This window comes from Pogona vitticeps, chromosome 1, assembly GCF_051106095.1.
Source record: "Pogona vitticeps strain Pit_001003342236 chromosome 1, PviZW2.1, whole genome shotgun sequence".
NCBI lineage: Eukaryota > Metazoa > Chordata > Lepidosauria > Squamata > Agamidae > Pogona > Pogona vitticeps.
Genome location: NC_135783.1, coordinates 31,568,473 through 31,588,579, shown reverse-complemented (window position 1 = coordinate 31,588,579; position 20,107 = coordinate 31,568,473). Strand labels below are relative to the sequence as shown.

At 38.1% G+C, this 20,107-nt stretch overlaps 1 protein-coding gene across 1 annotated transcript in view; it reads left to right on the top strand.

Moving 5' to 3' along the window:
* USH2A (usherin) overlaps positions 1 to 20,107 on the top strand; it is a 559,229-nt gene that overhangs the window by 456,541 nt on the left and 82,581 nt on the right. Inside the window, exons 57-59 of the mRNA XM_078392221.1 lie at positions 3,057 to 3,215; positions 4,693 to 4,855; positions 13,095 to 13,449. Of these exons, the coding sequence (XP_078248347.1) occupies positions 3,057 to 3,215; positions 4,693 to 4,855; positions 13,095 to 13,449 (677 nt within the window). The remainder of the gene's footprint in view (positions 1 to 3,056; positions 3,216 to 4,692; positions 4,856 to 13,094; positions 13,450 to 20,107) is intronic.

The window sequence follows — 20,107 nt, the reverse complement described above, 5'->3', positions numbered from 1 at the left end:
CATTGTTTTAAAAATGCCTGTTGTACAAATTTTCCTTATAAGCCACCTAAACCGTTCATGATATTTTTCACAGAATTGTCCACTAGTCATTGTCCGAGTACAAAAGAAAACAGAGAAGAAAAACAGCCCAAGGTGTTGTTTGATTGACTTGTCCTGTTGCAAAATATGTACCTACTGTGTGGAGGAAAAAAGTGGAATAATTTAACTTTTTTATTTGTAAAGATAATCAGGATTTTCTGATTACATCTTAACTTCATAAATGTTAAATAACCTATCAGCATCTAGTTGTTGTAAATTATGAAAAGGAGCATTGCTGGGAATATTAACCAACTAAATCCTTGTTCTTTAGTGAACATGAAAATGTGTTATGGCAGGTTGTCATTATGCTCACGGTAACTTTGACACCAAATAACAAAACTGCCATTTGCACTTAGGGTAAATTGGTTCACTTGTGCTTTTACTGTTCCCTTTATTCTGACATAAATTTATGAACTCTGGAACTAACCAAGTCATGTGGTTCCCCAGCTGACTTTAACAAATCTGCCCATTTCATTCCATTCACCTGTCAAAACATCAATGCAACGGTAGTTTCAGACTCACTGTAGATATTTTAAATGCAGAAGCTTTTCTGATCATCACAGTTCCATTTCTTATGAACATCTAGTTTTTTTTTTTCATTTTTTCAAAAGCATCACCTGATATGGGAAATCTAAAAATAAGGGAAGCATCCTACTGAAAAAGTGCATTATCTTTCAGTATGTTCTTTTGGCATATGCTGAGTAACATATTTTGCATTACTCTCTGGGAAAATTCAGTCAAGGCAATTAATGATTTTTACTTTCGTGTATTCGATGTTTGCCCATAGTGCCAACTTCAGACAGTTTTACATATGAAGCAAAAAAAGGGGGGGGGCGAAATGCCATTTTCCACCAGTTGACATAAAATGGAAAAGGAGTCTGGAGCAGGGAAAATGGCATTCCACTTTCAGAATCTGCTGTTAAAAGTGACTGCTTTTTATAGCTTTAAAGTGAAGCTGCCCCTGGGTTTATAGGATCCAGAGTTTTGAAATGTTACTTTTTTGGATCAGAAGCTCTATTAAAGTCATTATGACATAGATGGTGAGATCACAAAATATGTACCTACAGTGTGGAGGAAAAAAGTGGAATAATTTAACTTTTTTATTTGTAAAGATAATCAGGATATACAATGAAGTCCATTGTATACCATTGATCTCTTGTAGTTCCCTCTCAACCCAACCTACCATGTATTCTTGCTCCAAGAATAAAGCTCCTTCGAGGTACATCAGAATATAAGTGAAATATAAGGGATTCTGTAAGCTCAAGGTACTGTGTGATATTTAAGTGAAATGATAATAAGGCTCAGGCCATGTAGAATGTAGAGCAATGGCAGAGCAATGTAGAGTAATGGCAGCCTGCTGCTAAAGCAATGTGGTGGAATACAGTGGTCCCCAACCTTGGGCCTCCAGATGTTCTTGGACTTCAACTCCCAGAAATCCTGACCAGCAGATGTGGTGGTGAAGGCTTCTGGGAGCTGTAGTCCAAGAACATCTGGAGGCCCAAGGTTGGGGACCACTGGTGGAATAGGCATTTAGCCAATAAGTAAATGTCAGGCTACCTGAAGGACTGTATTTTCTCATGTGAGCACTTGAGATCATCAGATGAAGCCCTCTTCTTTACCATCTCACAAATAGGTGGTGGGGAAAGAAGGGAGGGCTGTTTCTTTGGCTGTTCCATTATTATGGAAGGCTAAGTTGGCCAGCTTCCTTTTATCCTTCCACTTACAGCTGAAGACTCACTGTTTCTGGTAGGTTTGTAAGAATAATAACCCAGTCCCTAAATGCTATTTTTTTTAAGTTAAGATGGTTTTTAATGTATAACATATCGAGGTTTTTTTAAATTCTAGTCTTTTTAATAATGTGAATTGCCTTGAGTCCCCTTCTAGGGAGAAAGCCACCCTATGAATAAGACAAACAAACAAACACCTTCTCTAGGAGAGGAATTTCAAACTTTTAGGCCGGGAAATACTCCACACAAAAGATAGGAAAGCAACAAATAGTTGTCTGATGGAAAAGGAACCCTGGGTATCTGGGCAAACGTAGAGGGCTGCAATGTGACTTCAGATGGGCCAGATTCATTCTCGTGTCTGGTTGTGTGGCACATAGGATTGTGCTCTATACATCCAATGGACAAAGAGATAATTTTATTCTTTAAGCATTCAAAAACATATGCCTGGATTATTCCATGCACTCTTAAGTTCTTGAGTTGAATTAATTTTTTTTTGTCTCTATTCAGAAGCCTTCCATTACACTATTCTCATTCTGTATAATTTTAACATTCAACACTTCTGAATTTGGGTTCCTGCAGAATAACAGAATATATGTACCATGATTATATATTTCATTAATTGTAAAATGTAAAGTCAAAAGAATTGTGAGTGCTTTGGCCTGATTCATGCATGAACATTACTTCACTTAATGCTTCATTCCTTCTATATTCAGACATTTACATTAGCTCCAAGAATTGTGGAAGTGAGAACTTGAGATTTCATATCATGACCCACTTCGAACACATTTGGGAGGTCTGCATGGATGTAATCTATGTGTGTATTCAGTTCTTTTCAAATGACCAGAAACCCTAGAGAAGCAAATTTCCTTTTCGCATTGAAAGAACCCTATGCTCTGTTTAAGGCAAGGATACCAGGAAATGGGTACAGTCTACATACGTTCCACTCAGCCTCTCTCTATATTTATCTGAATGTATCAAAGAATTTGGGTGGTATATCTTTGATAGTCAAATCATCTCTATTCACAAGCACGCTGACTGAGCTGACATTGGTTGGTTGATAGATGCAAGCAGTCAGTGAAATGCTCAACATACATGTTTGAGTATGGTGTCATACTCAATGTGGCATTTCTGTTCTTCCAGGTTGGTGTCTGATCGCACCCAGAGCTCTCATGACTGCAAGAAGCCACTAGTTTGTAGATTCATCTGAAACAGCAATTATCATCCTATAAACTGTGATCTATTTCATTACAGGATCATTTAAGACCAATACCCCTTTGAAGTATAATATATTACTGAATGCTGGCAGTACCTCCCCTCTTGTAAAACCAGTTGGCCAGCCCAACTTTGCTCTTTTGGATGGTCTGGAGCCATACACAGAATACGAGATAAGGATACAAGCCTGCCAGGATGGTAAGACACTAAGTAATTCTCTTTTGTGATCAGGAGACAGTGCAGTTTTTCTAAAATAGATTCAGTAACACCGATAACATCTTATTTCAAAAAATGAACTGAAATGTTTACCTAGTAAAAGCAGAGTCTGGCACTGAGTGGGGCACTTTACATTTTTCCATATTACATCATGAATATTTTAAAAGAAAATGTAAGCGGTTAGCATTGGGGGGGATGTTGTTCTTTTTTTTTAATATATAAAATGCATTATGAAAAGCATAAAACAGGGTGTTTTTAAAACTGTCCTGAAAGTACATACCGAGTAAAATCCATTATCAGTTGATGTTACATCAAGAATTTATCACTCTTTTTATTATTCATATAAAGTGGAAGGATATTGCTCTCTTATTTAAGATTACAAGGGATGTATGAAACCTGATCTTAAAGGGATCTGTTGGTATGTCATATTGGTGGAACTACAAAGAAGCCATTGATATTGAACCTTTGGGAAAGTAGTACTGATAGTGTTGAAAAACTAACAGCACCAATCCCCAGTGCTTTAGGAATCTTTACTCCAAAGCTAACAACATTTTAGTAATTTTCCTGTGCTGTTTTTTGTTGTCACTTTTCTGCCTTTCTGTTTAGTCTCAGCAAGATTTTGATAAGGGGGGGGGGGCAGGAGGGAGGAGAAGGCCAGACTGTGAAATTTGAATGTGTCAAAAAAGGACCAAGATTTCAAAGACGTTCATGTGTCTGAGATATATTTCCTAGTTCACTAATACTCGTATGCAGCTTAACAAACTAACAGTGTTGGGACCCTGTGCTTCACTCTCACCTCTCCTTTTAGTTTTCTTCATCAATATGCCAACACTGCTTATCTTAAACTATAGTTCTAGATGGTCAATTTAGACTGTTATGTCTAAAATGGAGAAAGGTGGTTTACCAGCTATTTATATTGAGAATCATAAAATACCATTAGAATGGATATAAATGAGAACTATAGATAAATAGGTAGGTAACAGAATAGGATTCAGAGGATCTGGGTTCAAATCCCCACTTCATCATGGATACTCACAGGAAGATGGCAGTGAGTATCCCACCCCTTAAATATCTCACATGCCATGAGAACACTATTAAGGCTGTTATAAAGCAAATAAGACTTTATAGCACATCACACACACATACACACACACACACACACACAGAGAGAGAGAGAGAGAGAGAGAATCAGTACACTAAAAGGAGGAAAACAAAGTGACAGAAAGGGGAGGGTGGCCATTTTTATGGGAAATTTATGCTTAAACTTGCCCTTCAATTATTTGTGTTGGAAACTAATAGTTCTTTATAAAATATGGCATTTATGGTATCACCAGTTTTAAAAACACTGAAAGTTTACATTCAGATTATGCTCTGGCTGGTTATTGGAAAATTAAGGCAGTGTTTCACATTGTTGGAAAGAAAACATGATCTCTGAAGTGTGGGTTTTCTTTACCTCCAGTTGGCTGCGGAGTTGGTGAACGGGCATATGCAGTGACTGATGAAGCCCCCCCTCAGATGTTGGCTCCACCTGTCATTGAGGCCACTGGATCAGCATCTATACAAGTGAAATGGGCACCACCTAAGAAACCCAATGGAATAATTAAAGAGTACTTTATTTACAGGTAGTTCTTATTGAATACCTCTATTTATTTTTTTTAAGTGTCAGTTCTGCACCATATTGTAGCCTTCACTGTGTTGTTATTGTTTTATTCTGGTTTACAAATATTTAAGTTTCTCTTCCCATATTAATATGCTGAATAGGATGGGAAATATTCAAGCCAATGGTACTGGGTTCCATCAAAGCTGCAGCATTGGTGAGAGCAATATTGGAATGCACTGTATTATATCGCATTATTTTATTCTAACATTCTCACAGCTGTTTTGAATCTTGACCATGCAGCTGTGATATTAGTAGCATAATGCTGTAAAAGCAGCATTTAAACGGAGTCTCTGTTTGCCTTAAAATGTCAACTATACTAGCTTAATAAGTCCAGGAGGATGGAAATAGTCTTTGTAAAAATAGTTTTAATTTTGGTTGTTGTGGGTTTTTTGGGTTCTTTGGCCGTGTTCTGAAGGTTGTTCTTCCTAACGTTTTGCCAGTCTCTGTGGCTGGCATCTTCAGAGGACAGCTAATGACACCCATCAATCACAGTGACAGATAATCTCTGCTCCTTATCACAACAATATACCCACAACAAGACACACTATTCACCCATCTCCAGAAAAGGACAAAAGCCTATCTCACAGCCATAAATACTCCACTCTCAAGCAAACTACACCAGAGCACAAAGTGCTGTCCTCTGAAGATGCCGGCCACAGAGACTGGTGAAATGTTAGGAAGAACAAGCTTCAGAACACAGCTAAAGAGCCCGAAAAACCCACAACAACCATTAGATCCTGGCTGTGAAAGCCTTCACGAATGCAGTTTTAATTTTGTTTTGTTAACTATTATAAACCACCCAGAGTAGTGCTTCAGCACTAATGGAGAACGGTATACAAATTTAAGTGATAAATAAATAATAATTAAATTAAATATAAATGTGTATTAGGATACATGCTAAAATCCAACAGCTCACAGGTTGATTTCTGCATGCCTATAATATTTTTCTGGCTTCCCCCTATCACACTGCTTCTTGTTTATTTAGGTGTTTTTCTATAAATGTGGATGTAAAAGTTATTTCTCTTCATATCATTAATTATGGACAGAAATGATTTTGTGTGATATCCAACAGATGTGGTGTAGATAGAGAGATATGAGATCAGCTTGTAGATAAAAGGATAAACTAATTATTACAAGAAGTCCTGGGATGGAAACAAAGTGTGGGGTGGGGGGGAAAGGTAGCAATCCTAACTGCACAAACCTATGTCCCATATACTGTGTGAGAAATGCCCAGCAAGGCCATAGGTTAAAACTGCAGCCCCGCTAACCATGCACACCAGCCCTTTGGCCACCCAATCCCGAAATGAAGAGACAGACACAGGTATTGGATTTAACTTGGACCACTTAATTAGCAATATATTTCCCACCTTTAACCTGCAGAGGGGCCTGAACATAGTGCAGATTTGTGGGGCAGGCTCCAGGGGTACCTCTTACCCCTTTCCTAACCCCTAACAGGCAAGTCTCATGCCCCTGGTCTGAGCAGTAACCGGACAGCTCGCACCCAGACAGCTAAAATTGGGGATCCCTCACCAGCTGCCAAACATCCAATCCCCCTTTCCATGGACAGCCAGCGGCCAGATCAGGCCATGTAGACACTCCTCATCATGGCAAGGGGACCTCAGGATCCAAGTTGCCACGACGCTGTGCCAAAAGCACCCCGTGTGCCTATAGGGAACCCACTGAAGCTAACTCTCCATTCCCAATTAAGGCCATGTGACCTATTTCAAATGGCCCCACCACCCAATCTGCCCAATACATCCCATGGGTAACCTGTACGGGATAGGCAAAAACTCACCCACATAGCTATTAAATGCCAATCTGGTAATGCAGGCCAAAAATTCCTATTCGACCTCAAAAGCAACCACATACACCAGACTGTACCCAGGGCACATGGGCTGCCATGCTGTAAGGAAACTGACTGGGAGTGGGCGAACCTGAAACGAGGCTCATTGAGTCCCACCCTCAAACCAACCAGACATCAGATGCTGATAGGCATTTCTACTTTCCTGTCTTTCTTTGGGAAGAACAGGAAAATAGTCCCCGCTGGCTCAGGGATTTGCATTGTGAGACAGTGTTACTATCACATATTCACAAGGCCATGTAATTTTGTACCTTTGCCGTCCTTCCACCATTCCACTCCTGGCAAAAATGATTGCATTAAGTAACCAAATAGATTTATAGTGGTTCCCAAACTTAGGTCCCCATATGTTCTTGGACTAAAACTCCCAGAAGCCATCACCACTAGCTGTGCTGGGCAGGATTTCTGGGAGTCCAAGAACATCTGAGGACCCAAGGTAGGGAATCACGAAAATAGAAGATAGGCAAGATATGGAGAAATACAAAAAATGAAAATATGCCTGTTACTTCTTAGACTTAGAAGACAAGGCCATAAATGACTAGGGGTGGGTGTGTTGAATTTCACAAGTAACTCTTATGAAGTTTAACACCTGAAATCTTGTGAAGTGAAATCTCATGGGAGGTTGGAGAATGGTCACAACGGCCAGATAGGTGGGATACAAATAGAATAAATAAATAAAATAAATTGGAGGGGGCTTCTCCCTCCTCCAACTTCATGCAGATTTCCCACCTCCAGTACATTTTTCAAGGGACTGCATTTGGATAAAAAAATAAAAATTGTGTGAGATTGCACAGTTGCATAAATTACACAGATTTTCAAAATTGTGCCAAATCAGAATGACTGCAGCTTCATTTGGGAATCTGAAGCACCGAATCTATAGTTTTGTTATTTTTATTTCTATTTATTTTGGCATTCTAATAATCTATCAGTTCTTTTAGGCTTCCTGTCTGTGTAAGTGTTTTTCCCCCTCAAACAAAAAGGGTGCTGGAGTTGTTTTGAATAAAGTACAGAGACCTTGATGGAGTTTGGTGGGGAGAGCGCTCTGTCTCAGTCCCAGCTTCAGCTGAGGAACCTTGTGGAATATTAAAATTCTTCCTCAGGGTATCTTGCCATGTTGAGACAGCCTATATCAATAAGAACAAGGATTTTTCGTTCCTGGCCAAGAGGCAGAATAGGAAAATGAAACTAGAACAAAATAGAGAAGGGCCTAAAAATTAAAGAGCTGTAGAAACAGTAGAAGTTAGATCCATGGAGATAAAAAAAAAAGGAAGGACTGGAAGAAGGCTTCTCTTACAACTTTGGAGGCAAGAATGACAAGATCAGCCAAGGGAAAGATGATTGAGGAAGTTGCCATGGGTATCCACATCAAGAGCATAGGTTGGGGAAAGGACCTCGATATTTGATGGAAGTCTCTCCCACAAAACAGCCTCCTGCTGCTTGCAGTCCATGACGTTAGAAATGGTGACACCTCAGGAGGCCAAAAGAGTTGACGCCAGGAACCAGGCTCTTTTAGATGTGGCCCCTTCCCTTTGTAGCAGGCTTCTAGCAGAGATCTGTCAGGTGCCTTTTCGTTTTTTAAGAAATTTGTAAAAACAGCACTATGTTATTAGTCCTTTTGCTGCCTGAGATGTCTGAATCTATTTTAATTCATTTAATTCTATATAAAGATAGGTTTTAGCTAGCAACAGGGTTTTTTAAATAGTATTTGTTGTATGATGTGAATTTCGTTGTATGGTATACTGTGTATATACTTACAATGACAATAAATTATATTATTATTATTATTATGATCCAGAGAGTGTGCGTACTATGTGGTGGTATGCAAGTATAAATAAATAAATAAATAAATAAATAAATAAATAAATAAATAAATAAATAAATAAATAAATTTATTATAATATTGTGACTCGGCGCCTTAAGACTACTAGAAAGACGAAGAACGAAAAAGCAAAAAAAAAAAAAAAATAGTATCATTGAGTTTAAATTCATCCCTTTAGCTGAGCTACCCAGCCAGTTGTTCAGCTGAATGCTGTTACTAGTCTCTAGAGCACTTGGGTTTTGTTTGTTTGTTTGTTTTTTCGGTAAATATTTCCCTTTTTTTCCTGTGCTAATTGTATGACTAGATACATTAAGCCTCAACTCTGTATAAAGGGAAATAAAGTACCTCTCATTGTCCAAGACATGGCTCCACTCTGCTGGTTCTGTGAATAACACTGATGATTACACAGCTGCAATTCCACAGCAGCCAGAGAAAGGGAAAACAGGAAATATAATGGAGAAAGTGGAAAATACTGTAAATTGAATTTGACAGTATTTGATGGCATTTGATTATTCCAGTCACAGCCAAACAATGATATAAAGAGTAATATGAAACAGAATGTGTTACTGCCTAGCAGACTCGAAAGCAATAAACCTTCCTCCAATGTGACACAATCACTTCACAATCATAATTGTAGCCTGTTTGATACCTCTGAGTACAGCAGAAGGGCACTGACTGACATAGATACATTTTGTTTTTTATTTAAAGTGAAATGAAAATGGCGCACTGGGGCTCCAGATACAATCGTTATATTCACCTACATAGGCATGAATCACTTGGCAGTTATTTCAGCTGAAGTTTAAATGTGCTTAGACAACAACAATATCACATCTTTCTCAGATAGCTGTGGGGGAAAAATCAGAAATATGTAAGAACAGAAATGGGATATAAGCACACAGTTCTCTTTTTTTCATGTGATACCCACTCACAGCTTCAGACTGTTATAGCAAGAAGCCTGCAGTATTTCTGGAGGATGTTATGGTATGTAATTTCTTTTTCATCATTTGCTGCCACTGCCTTGTTGTCGTTTATACACCAAACTAAATTTATTTAACCTGCAAGTGGGTAGGCAGCTTTTCATTAAAACCAAAAGACGTATATTTGCAAGGTTTCAGAGAGCTTTTATAACCTTCCTGACACCTTCTCCCCGCAACAACCCAGCTGAATTCCAAACCTTTATTAGTAAAATCTGAAGCCTTAGTTATAACAAAATTGTGATAGCAGTTATATTTACTTATTTAGGATATTGACGCCACCCTTCGGGTAGAGATAGATACATACACATAAATGTCCACCTACATCTATGTTCTCTTTCTCTTTTTCATGGGACAGCAAGCACAAATGAGAGCAAAGATAAATAATAATTAAAAAGTAAATAATAATAAAATTGATAACATCAAGCAATGTTGTTGTTGTTTTAAAGGGGACAACAATAAGCACAGTAGGACAGTTTGTTACCTGGGAAAAGTGAAAGAGGAAGTTATTTTCTCCTTTACAGAAATTTTGACTTGATTTGCTTATTGGTATTCTGGTAACACTCTGAAGACATTGTAGAATTTTATTTGTAACATATTGTAGAACTGAAGTGGAGGAGTGGTATTTTAGCAAGTGGGTGGAAAGAGGGTTTGGAATGTATGAAAGAAGCCTCTTGAGTGATGATACAGCTCCGGGAAAGCAAGAACTATTGTCCAGAATTTATTTGGCTCCTTTCTGTATGTTCAGCCCTTTGAACAGTTGCCATGACTCTGTAGACTGCTATAAATATGATGCATTGAATTGGTTCTTTGCATCTTTTTAAATAATAAGCTTCTCCCTCTGTACAAGCTGTATATGTTTGATTTACTTCTTCAAGACAAAGTGGCCCCAAAAGGAGTACCATTTTTCCTTCCCATCAAGATTTGCAATTTACATTTTTATCCAATTTACATTTCTATATAAATTGCAAATTCTCCTTATCTCATTCTTATGTTGGAGGCAGGAATCCCCCCCCCTCTCTGTGTGTGTGTGTAATTCCTCATTGAATTGCCTTCTTATGCTGAGACAGCCTAAATCAAAGAGAACAAGGAATTTAGCAAGTATCCTTTCCATCCCCTCACAGGGAACACATGGAGGCAAGGATTAAGAATATCGTCAGCTATCTCTACTTCAAGTTTTCATCGGTTCATATGAAAGTGCTACTGGAACTTATGTGCCCTTAAAGGTGCACACGTTTAAGATCTTTCAACTTTAAAAAGTTTATTGTTCTGTTTATCATACATAGAGTTGTTCAACTCTGATTTTTTTTTACCCTTTTTAAAATATACAATGGTAAAAGGCAGAACTAGCTAGCTGAATAACTCAGTGGTTTAGGTATCTGGTTGCAGATCCAGAGGCTGAGAGTTCGATTCCCCACTGTGCCCCCTCTGAATGCAGCCAGCCTATGTGGCCTTGGCCAAGGGTACAGTCACAGGGCGTCCCCAGAAGAAGGGAATGGGAAACTGCTCCTGAACATTTTCTGAAAAGGGTCACCATAAGTCAGAACTGACTAGGTGACACCAGCAAAGCACTGAATGTATGTGCAGTTGTCATGTGGGAAGAATGTAGTTTGACAATGAAGTGGAAGCTTACATAGCCATGCCCAGGCAAATAAAAAACTGAATCCATAGAAGTGTATCTTTTTGTTTTGAATCGGAATTAAGTTTCTCACCCTCTAGTTTTTCAAAATAAGCATCTAAAATATCCAGATTATGTTTTTATCTGACAGCGCGTCACGATGAACACAGCCGAACACCTTTACCTAAGGGAAGACAGAAAATCTTAAAATGGAGATTCAGTGGCACTTAACTGTTCCTAAAACTGACACCTCAGAGGAATGCTTCCACTTAAATGAGCAGTTGAATCCTAAATCTTTAGCCTTTTGAAAAGATGAGAGACTATTCAACCACTTCATACTGAAGTTTATTCAGATATGATATTCTCTGCTTTTAGCGCTACAGATGGAACCATTTACCTAAGCATACGCTTCTTTCATTAAATATTCAGCAGTCATAAGATCTAAACACTTTAACCAGACTACATTGTTCAGCTTTCCTTAGGGGAGAGCTCGTTGTTGGGTGGCATATTTGATGAATCAGTGCAGGGAAGCTGTTTATCACAGATTTTCTGTGTTACTAAACAGTGCGCGCTAATTTGTGATCCCAACAAATTGTGATTGTGGCTAATTGAGATGCTTTGCAGTGCAAACTAAATTCACAAGAATTAAAAAGAGGTTTGCTGCTCTTATAATAACGTCGTTTTTCACCTTTTTCTCTCTCTTTTTCAATTGCTGTATTTTATAACTCACTGGGAGAGCATGGTATATGCAGAATAATATACTAAACAGAAACACAAATAACTAGTATTCTTCTGGCAAGTGAAAACATGCTGTCCTACAGCCTTTGCTGATTGACGTTATCCCCCACCCAGGTTAAAATTGCTATAAATGATTTGTATGAAGCTTTGAAATGTTTAAAAAGTGACCTTCTTCCAAGATTCAGAAATTAGAATGGATTTGTGTTTTCTCAAACTTCTTTTTAATTCCTTCGCTTGGAACTTTTGCTAATACAGCACCACCTGATGTACCTTTGGTCCTTTAAAATATTTTAACAGACAACATTTTCCTTTGCCTCCCGATTTGGAAAACTACCCTTGCAAGGCAGTCTTCTGAGAGTCAAACAAGACGCTACAGATGGGTCATTGTTAGAAATGGTATTTCTTTAAGGATTAAAAAATGTGCTTTGTTGTATGGCTGATCAGCAGGCTGCATGCTAGTGCCCAAACATGAAGATGCTTAGGGAAGAACTGGTTCCTTGAAAGGCTTTAATTTTCTAGTGGTATACTAACTATAGTGTCTGATTTGACCCTGACACATACACCAGCTTGCACTGACATATAAGTTTCTATGGTTGCTTTAAAACACCACTTGTGACACTGTTAGTTGCCAGCAAAAGGAAAGGAAAACTATGTATGTTATGTATATTAATAAACATTGAGACCCAGCGCATGATAACGGCACATATTTTCAGTGCTTTGCTGGTGCCATCTAGTCAATTCTGACTTATGCTGACCCTTTTCGGGGGTTTCTAGGTAGAATTGTTTTACCATTCCCTTCTTCTGGGGGCATCCTGAGACTGTGCAGCTTGCCCAAGGTCGCATAGGTTGGTTCTTATGGGATGCACAGTGAGGAATTGAACTCCCAGCCTCACTGAGCTATCCAGACAGCTTCTCATTTTCTTAGGAAGATGAGAAATCTCACCCTTTTAAAAAAAGATTACTTTAAGGAACTTTCACTCTTCCTGTTACATTAAGAAGCCTAGCATGATAATTTCCTCCATTTTGACTTTACTTTTTTAAAAACAGACAAAGGTCAAGATCTGTCAAGAAAGAGTATATTGTTAATGATAAATACTGATCTGCGTTAGGGCTACGTGGCTTTTTACTTCTGCATCGGATGACCCTTATCAGTTTGGAACTTATTTATTGATACATTTTTTGTCATTTTTTCAGACGTCTGGTTGGCACCCAGGAGGAACTGCTTGTGTTCATCTGGTCTGAAGGTGCTTTAGAATTTATTGATGCTACGGATGTTCTTCATCCCTTCACCGAATATGAATACCGTGTCAGAGCTCAGAATTCGAAGGGTTCTGTAGATAGTTCTTGGTCTTCAACACAGACTTTAGAAGCTCCTCCTTGGGGCATGAAAGCCCCCTGGGCTGAAGCTGTAAGTGCTTACTCTGTGCTTCTAAATTGGACCAGCCCCACTTCTCCTAATGGTGCTATTTCTCAATATCGTGTCATCTATCAAGAGAAGCAGAATGACCCAACATTTACCCCTCCAGCTGTTACTGCACTAACTGTACCGGTAAGTGTTAGATTCAAGGCTTAAATTATGAATGTCTAACGTGAAGTAAAATTGTAACAAAATCTACTTATTTTGTAACTGCTGAAGTACAGTGTTGCCTTTGAATATTTGCTTTGCACACTGGTTCAAGCTTGATAGTAAAATTAACATTAGCATGACGCCTATGATTTATGTTTAGTAATTACGGAGATTTGCCTCATAACTCTTCAGGATCAGAAATAAATCAAATACCGTGAAAGAAAAAAGCTTTTACTTATAGTAAAATCTGTAGTTGTGTACTTTAAGTAGCAAACCTTAACAAGTACAGCAACTTGGATCTTGAACTTCATAACAGAAATGTCAAAACTGAACATAAAGTGTGATGGTGTGACTTACAAATATGATATTTTAGTAGTGGAAAAGCACTCTGAGCCAGCCAGCTAAAAAACACGTGTCATAGTTGTGGTGACTAGCTCAGTGTAAAAGTCAGCCAACTATGAAAAAAGCAAATTCCACATCGGGGATCATTAGAATCCCTGGTATGATAACTAGGGATATGACTTTTGGATCATCACAAATTGGGGGGGGGGACCATGAGAGGCACCCTTTCATTTGTTTTCCGATTTTTTTTCATTTATTTCTTAAAAAGAATTTATGAATCCCAAACAGAGATGTATATGAGCCTTGGTTCAGAGATTCATACTGATGACAGCAAACTCCAAAACTCTGACTGATCTCTCCCAGCGGTCTCATATATCTGTTAAATGGCATGAGGGATGTTGTTGTTGTTGTTTTAACTCCAGGCATAGTCAAAATTATAAAAACATTGACTGGTATTATATAACAGATATAAGTTTTAACCAAAAACCTAAGTATCTGTTAAATATTGACGCAGTATGTATGCTGTTCCTAATATTGCCAATTTGTGTAGCTCTGATGATGTGATTTATGAGATCTGCAACTGCTTATAGTACTGTGTGAAATTTCTTGATATTGTTCCCAAAGCCCCAATGACTGAAGTGTGTTTCTTCCAGATGCAAGATGTTTCAATTGCCAGGTCTCTGTACTTCGTTAGTTTTTCCAGTTCTTTATTTTCAACTCTGGCATCCCCTGGAATTGCAATGTCAATGATCTGGACATTTCTTCCTTCTATTACTACTATGTCTGGTGTGTTATATTCAAGGTGTTTGTCCTTTTGGATCTGTAAAGCCCACAAGATCTTGACTTCCTCATTTTCTGACACCTTTTCTGATGTTCCCATGGGTTTTTTGAGGCTGGCAAGTTACATTTTTTACATAATGACCAGTGCACTAACTTTGCCACTCTATCATGTCTAACTTTGTAATCTGTTTGTTCAGTCTTTGGACATTCGCAGATGAGGTGTGACACAGTTTCATCTTTTTCTTGGCAGAGTTAACATCTGCTGTTAAATATCTTCGCTTTCATCACGTTGGTTTGGAGTGCTTGTTCTTGTGCAGCAAAAATCAAGTTTTCAGTTTCTTTCCTAAGAGTCCCCAGTTTTAGCCATGCCCATGTTTAATTATGATCATGCTTTCCATCAATATTTCTCAAGTGTTGTCCATGTAGTGGTTTCTTTTTCCAGCTGTTTGATTTATTTTCAAATTGTTCTTTCTTATATTGAGCCTTGGTTTCTGTTGTTTCCAAAATATTCTCAATTTTCACTGATTTCAGTTATTTTTTTCTGCTTGTACTGATATAATCATTTAGGCCTCTTTTTTCTTCTTCTACTATCTCCTATATTTGCAGTAATTCAAAGCCTCTGATTTTTCATGGTATATATAATCTGTCCACATCGCTTTTTGGATGTAGTGTGTGATGCATGTTCATTAGTTTCTATGTTTTTCGATCCAATTTTTCTAGTACATTTTGAGTCCAGTCTGTTATTTCAGCTAGGTGCCTAATTACTGGAACGGCCCATGTGATTATGGCTTTGATTGTATTTCCCCATTTAATTTTGATTTTAAGATTTTCCGCAATCTTTTGATATATTCTCTTTCTGTCAGTTCTTTAACTTTTGTGTGCATTATGTTGCCTGCTTCTAGTATTCCAAGGTATTTATAATTTTCTTCACTTGAGAGTGATTTCATAATATTGCCATTTTTTACTCTATTCGATCTAGTTTTTGGATCTTGGCACGGTGTACAGAGAGAGCTGCACATGTGTCAATTTCAAATTTCATTTGGATATCTTCACTAAATATTTGCACTGTGTTTAACAGTGATTGTATCTCTGTGGAACCTTTTGCATATAGTTTTAGGTCATCCATGTATAGAGATTATTGGTTTTTCCTGCTTTTGAAATACAGTAGCCCAATCTAGCTTTATTTAAAATTGTTGACATGGGGATTAGTGAGATGTTAAATAGCAGTGGTGACAAAGAATCCCCTTGAAATATTTCTCTTTTGATGCTAACTTCCTCAATTTCTTCACCATGGGCCATTAAGACAGTTTTCCATTTTTCTATGTTTTTCTTGAGGAACTTCTGAATGTTTTTTATGTACTAATCCCAAACATTTTTAGACAGGTGTCAATCCAGCTGTGTGGCAATGAGTCCAATGAATTTTTATAGTCTATCCAGGCCATGTTAAGATTTGTTTTTCATCTTTTTACATTCTTCAGTATCATTTTATCAATAAGCAGCTGATCTTTTGTGCCTCTTGACAGCGTGCATCCAGTTAGTGGTGAGTGCAGGGTAACAGGCAGGAGTAAGCACATTGGCATAAGGTTTTGCAATGTGAAAGATGCTGTTGAAAGTCAATTGATGAAACTACAATATTGTCCTAGTGAAAACAATGTGTCTGACATTTTCACTAAACCCTTGACATTTGAAAAGCATGTATTATGTATGTAACCAGATGGGTTTCTACAATATGTAAATTTAAGGAGGAGTGACAGGGTTTGTTCCTTTAAGTGAACAATATTAAATTTAATATTGTAGTAGAGAATGCAAAATCATGCTTGTAAGGTCAAAGTCAAGGAATGACTAAGAGCATACAGGTGGGACAAGCTTATGTAATGCTTGTTAACCATGATCAGCTGCCATATGTGCAGTGATTGGCTGTTCTGTGTATATAAGCAAGAGAGTCAGAACAGATCTTTGCCACTCGGTTGTGAGTCTGGTGATCATTACTTTACTTGAATATGTATATTGCCGTATTTTTCAATGTATAAGACTATACTTTTGTCTAAAATCTTTACACTAAAAATTGAGGGTCGTCTTCTACACGGAAGTAAGCTGAGGAGAGAACAAAAACAAGTGGAGGGGAAAGCACGTATCAAAGCGATCCTGCAGCGATTTGATCCCTTTCTCCCTACACTTGCTAAGCCCCACTTAGACTTCTTAATTTTGGATTAGAAAAGTGGGGGCATCTTATACTTGGGGTGCCTTATACATGGAAAAATACGGTATGTTGCTCTGAGATGTCTATGCCAATGTATATGTTGCCATGTATTTATGTCTAACAAAGCCTAATATATAATGGTATAAGTTGTATCAGAACTCTCTCTGTGCATTTTCTCACATTTGTGTCTTTACTCTGCTAATGAAGTAGGAGGATTAGAAGCAGCCAGATGAGAGGCTCTATGGTAACTTGCTGTCTTTAGTCCTAATGTTTGTTTTCCCAAACAAAGTGCTCTTACAAGCTTCATATCCAAATTTAACTCCAAGCTTTTGGAGAGGCAAGAACCATATAAAGCCTCTCGAGTTGGCCCCACGCCAACATTTTTAACGTTCCCTTTCAGTTCAGCTGGATATAGGGAGTTTTCAGTTAAGCAATTATATATTGATCTTGCAAGTACACATGTGAGGAGCTTGAACATTGTTTGAAGGCGTATAATTGGTCGATAATTACTGAGTTCATTGCTCTTTTAATGATCTTTTATTATCAGAAGGCTGTGGCCTGTTATCCAGTCTTCAGTTGTAGAATTTTGAAGTAAACATTTTGAGTTGTTTGTTAACTGCTATCAGCAAACAGCAGCAGGCCTACCCAGATGGAGTGCTGGTGGTAGCAGGTGATTTCAATCAAGCCAATTTAAATACCATCCTCCCTAACTTTTATCAGTATGTGAGAGGGGGAAATACCTTGGATCAGGTATATAGTAACATCATGCATGGATATAAGATGAAGCCGTTGCCTAGCTTGGTACAGTCAGATCATATATCTCTGTTTTTGATTCCATCATACAGACCTCTTGTTAAAAGAATCAGACCATCAATTAGAGAAATACAAGTGTGGCCAGTGGATGCATCTGAGCAACTTCAAGATTGCTTTAGGAGCACTGATTGGGCACTGTTTGAGGAGGACAATGTTGATCTTATGCCTCGACAGTACTGTTTTATATCAAAAGCTGCATCGATGTTGTTACTACCACCAGACAAGTACGAGTGTTTTCTAATAACAAGCCTTGGCTAAATAGAGAAGTGTGCCTTTTATTAAAAGCCAGAAATGCTGCTTTTCATTCTGGTGATGAACTACAGTACAGAGAGGCCAGAGCTAAACTGAAAAGGGGCATTAGGGATGCCAAAGCTATGTACAACCAGAGAATTGAGCAACATCTTGAGAGTTCTGACACTCGTCGAGTATGGCATGGCCTACGACAAATCACGGGGCAGAGTAACAAAAACAGTCTGTGTAGCAGCAGTGATTTTTTGGCTGAGCAGTTAAATCAATTTTTCAGCCGTTTTGAGGTGGAAACAGGAACAACCATTATTCCAGCACCTACTGTCTATAATACATCACTATAATCTACCATCGACAGACAACCAGTAGTGCTGCAGATTTCAGATGTGAGACGCGCTTTCCAGAATATTAACGTTCGAAAGGCAGCTAGACAGATGGAATCATGGGACGAGTTGTTAGGGGCTGTGCTGCAGAATTAGCTGGAGTTTTTACGGATATTTTCAATCTATCCTTGTTGCAGTGTTCAGTCCGCACTTGCCTGAAGACATCTATTATAGTGCCAGTCCCCAAGCAGTCAGCTGTGGTATCTCTCAATGATTATAGACCAGTAGCTTTAACATCTGTTATTATGAAATGTTTTGAGAGATTGGTGCTGGATTACATTAAGGCTAGTCTTCCACCTTCTTTGGACCCATGGCAATTTGCATACAGGAGAAATAGATCTACTGATGATGCTGTGTCCATTGTACTCCATACTGTATTGAGTCACTTAGAACAACAGGGAACTTATGCGAGGCTGTTGTTTGTGGATTATAGCTCTGCTTTTAATACCATTCTACCAAATAGATTGTTTTTTAAAATGATCAACCTGGGATTACCTCAGGAGATCTGCATGTGGATAAAGGATTTTCTGACAGATAGGCCACAGTCAGTAAGGATGGGATCTCACCATTCTTCTACCCTGGTACTAAGTACAGGAGCTCCCCAGGGCTGTGTGCTAAGTCCCTTCCTCTATTCCCTGTACACACATGATTGCACCCCACTATGTAACACCAATGCAATTATTAAATTTGTGGATGATACGACAGTGGTGGGGCTCATAAATAAGAACAATGAGTCTGCTTATAGAAAAGAAGTACAAAGGTTGATACTTTGGTGTAAAGAAAATCATCTCACACTTAACATCAAAAAAACTAAAGAACTCATAATTGATTTTAGGAGGAAGAGAAATGTACATTTACCACTGTACATAAACGGTGAGGAAGTGGTGAGTTGGTAGTTTTAAATTTCTGGGTACTTACATCTCAGAGGACCTCTCATGGACTATAAATGCCAACATGCTAATGAAGAAGGCACAGAAGAGGCTGTATTTCCTGAGAATGCTCGGCAAGTTAAATTTATCTCAGCATTTACTTCTGTCATACTATCGTAGCACCATTGAAAGTGTCCTAACCTATGGCATTCTGGCATAGTTTGGGAGTAGCTCTGTAGTGGACAAAAAAGCTCTACAGAGAACCATTAAAATTGCCCAGAATATCATCGGGCTCCAGCTACCAACCCTGGATGACATCTTCACATCCCACTGTCTAAGGAAGTCACACAGCATCCTGAGAGACTCTTCCCATCCTGCTTATAACTTTTTTGAACTGTTACCATCTGGCAGAAGATATAGAACAATTAAGACTCAGACCACACGTTTTCTCAATAGTTTTTATCCCAGAGCTATAATTGCAATTAATAATGAGCTTAAAGACCACCAGTAGTGAATAATTAGTTGGACTGTGTTACTTGGCCTGAGGTGTAGATGTTTGTATTTTTAGTGGGGGATTTTTTAGTGGGTGGGGAGTGTTTGGGGAATTTTATGTCTGTGTATGTGTCTGGTCTCTGGGTGTCTGTTAATTTCGTTGTATGGGTATACTGTGTATATACTTACAATGACAATAAATTATTATTATTATTATTATTATTATTATTATTATTATTATTATTATTATTATTATTATTATTATTATTATTATTAAAGTGCACTGCTATACATGGAGACATGTTAGATGCTTTCACCAAAATCTGTGCAGCTTATCTGGATCAGAGGCACTTCCATTTTTCACATCCTTTACTTGCCTCTTGTTCATTTCAGTTGTTATTACAATTATCATCCATTTGTTTTCCTTGAGTTTCTTTACAAATATCTTTAATCCATGAGGCATCTTTATTATGTCTGGTTGGGCTTTCCCACATTTCTTTCCAAAATTTTAAAGC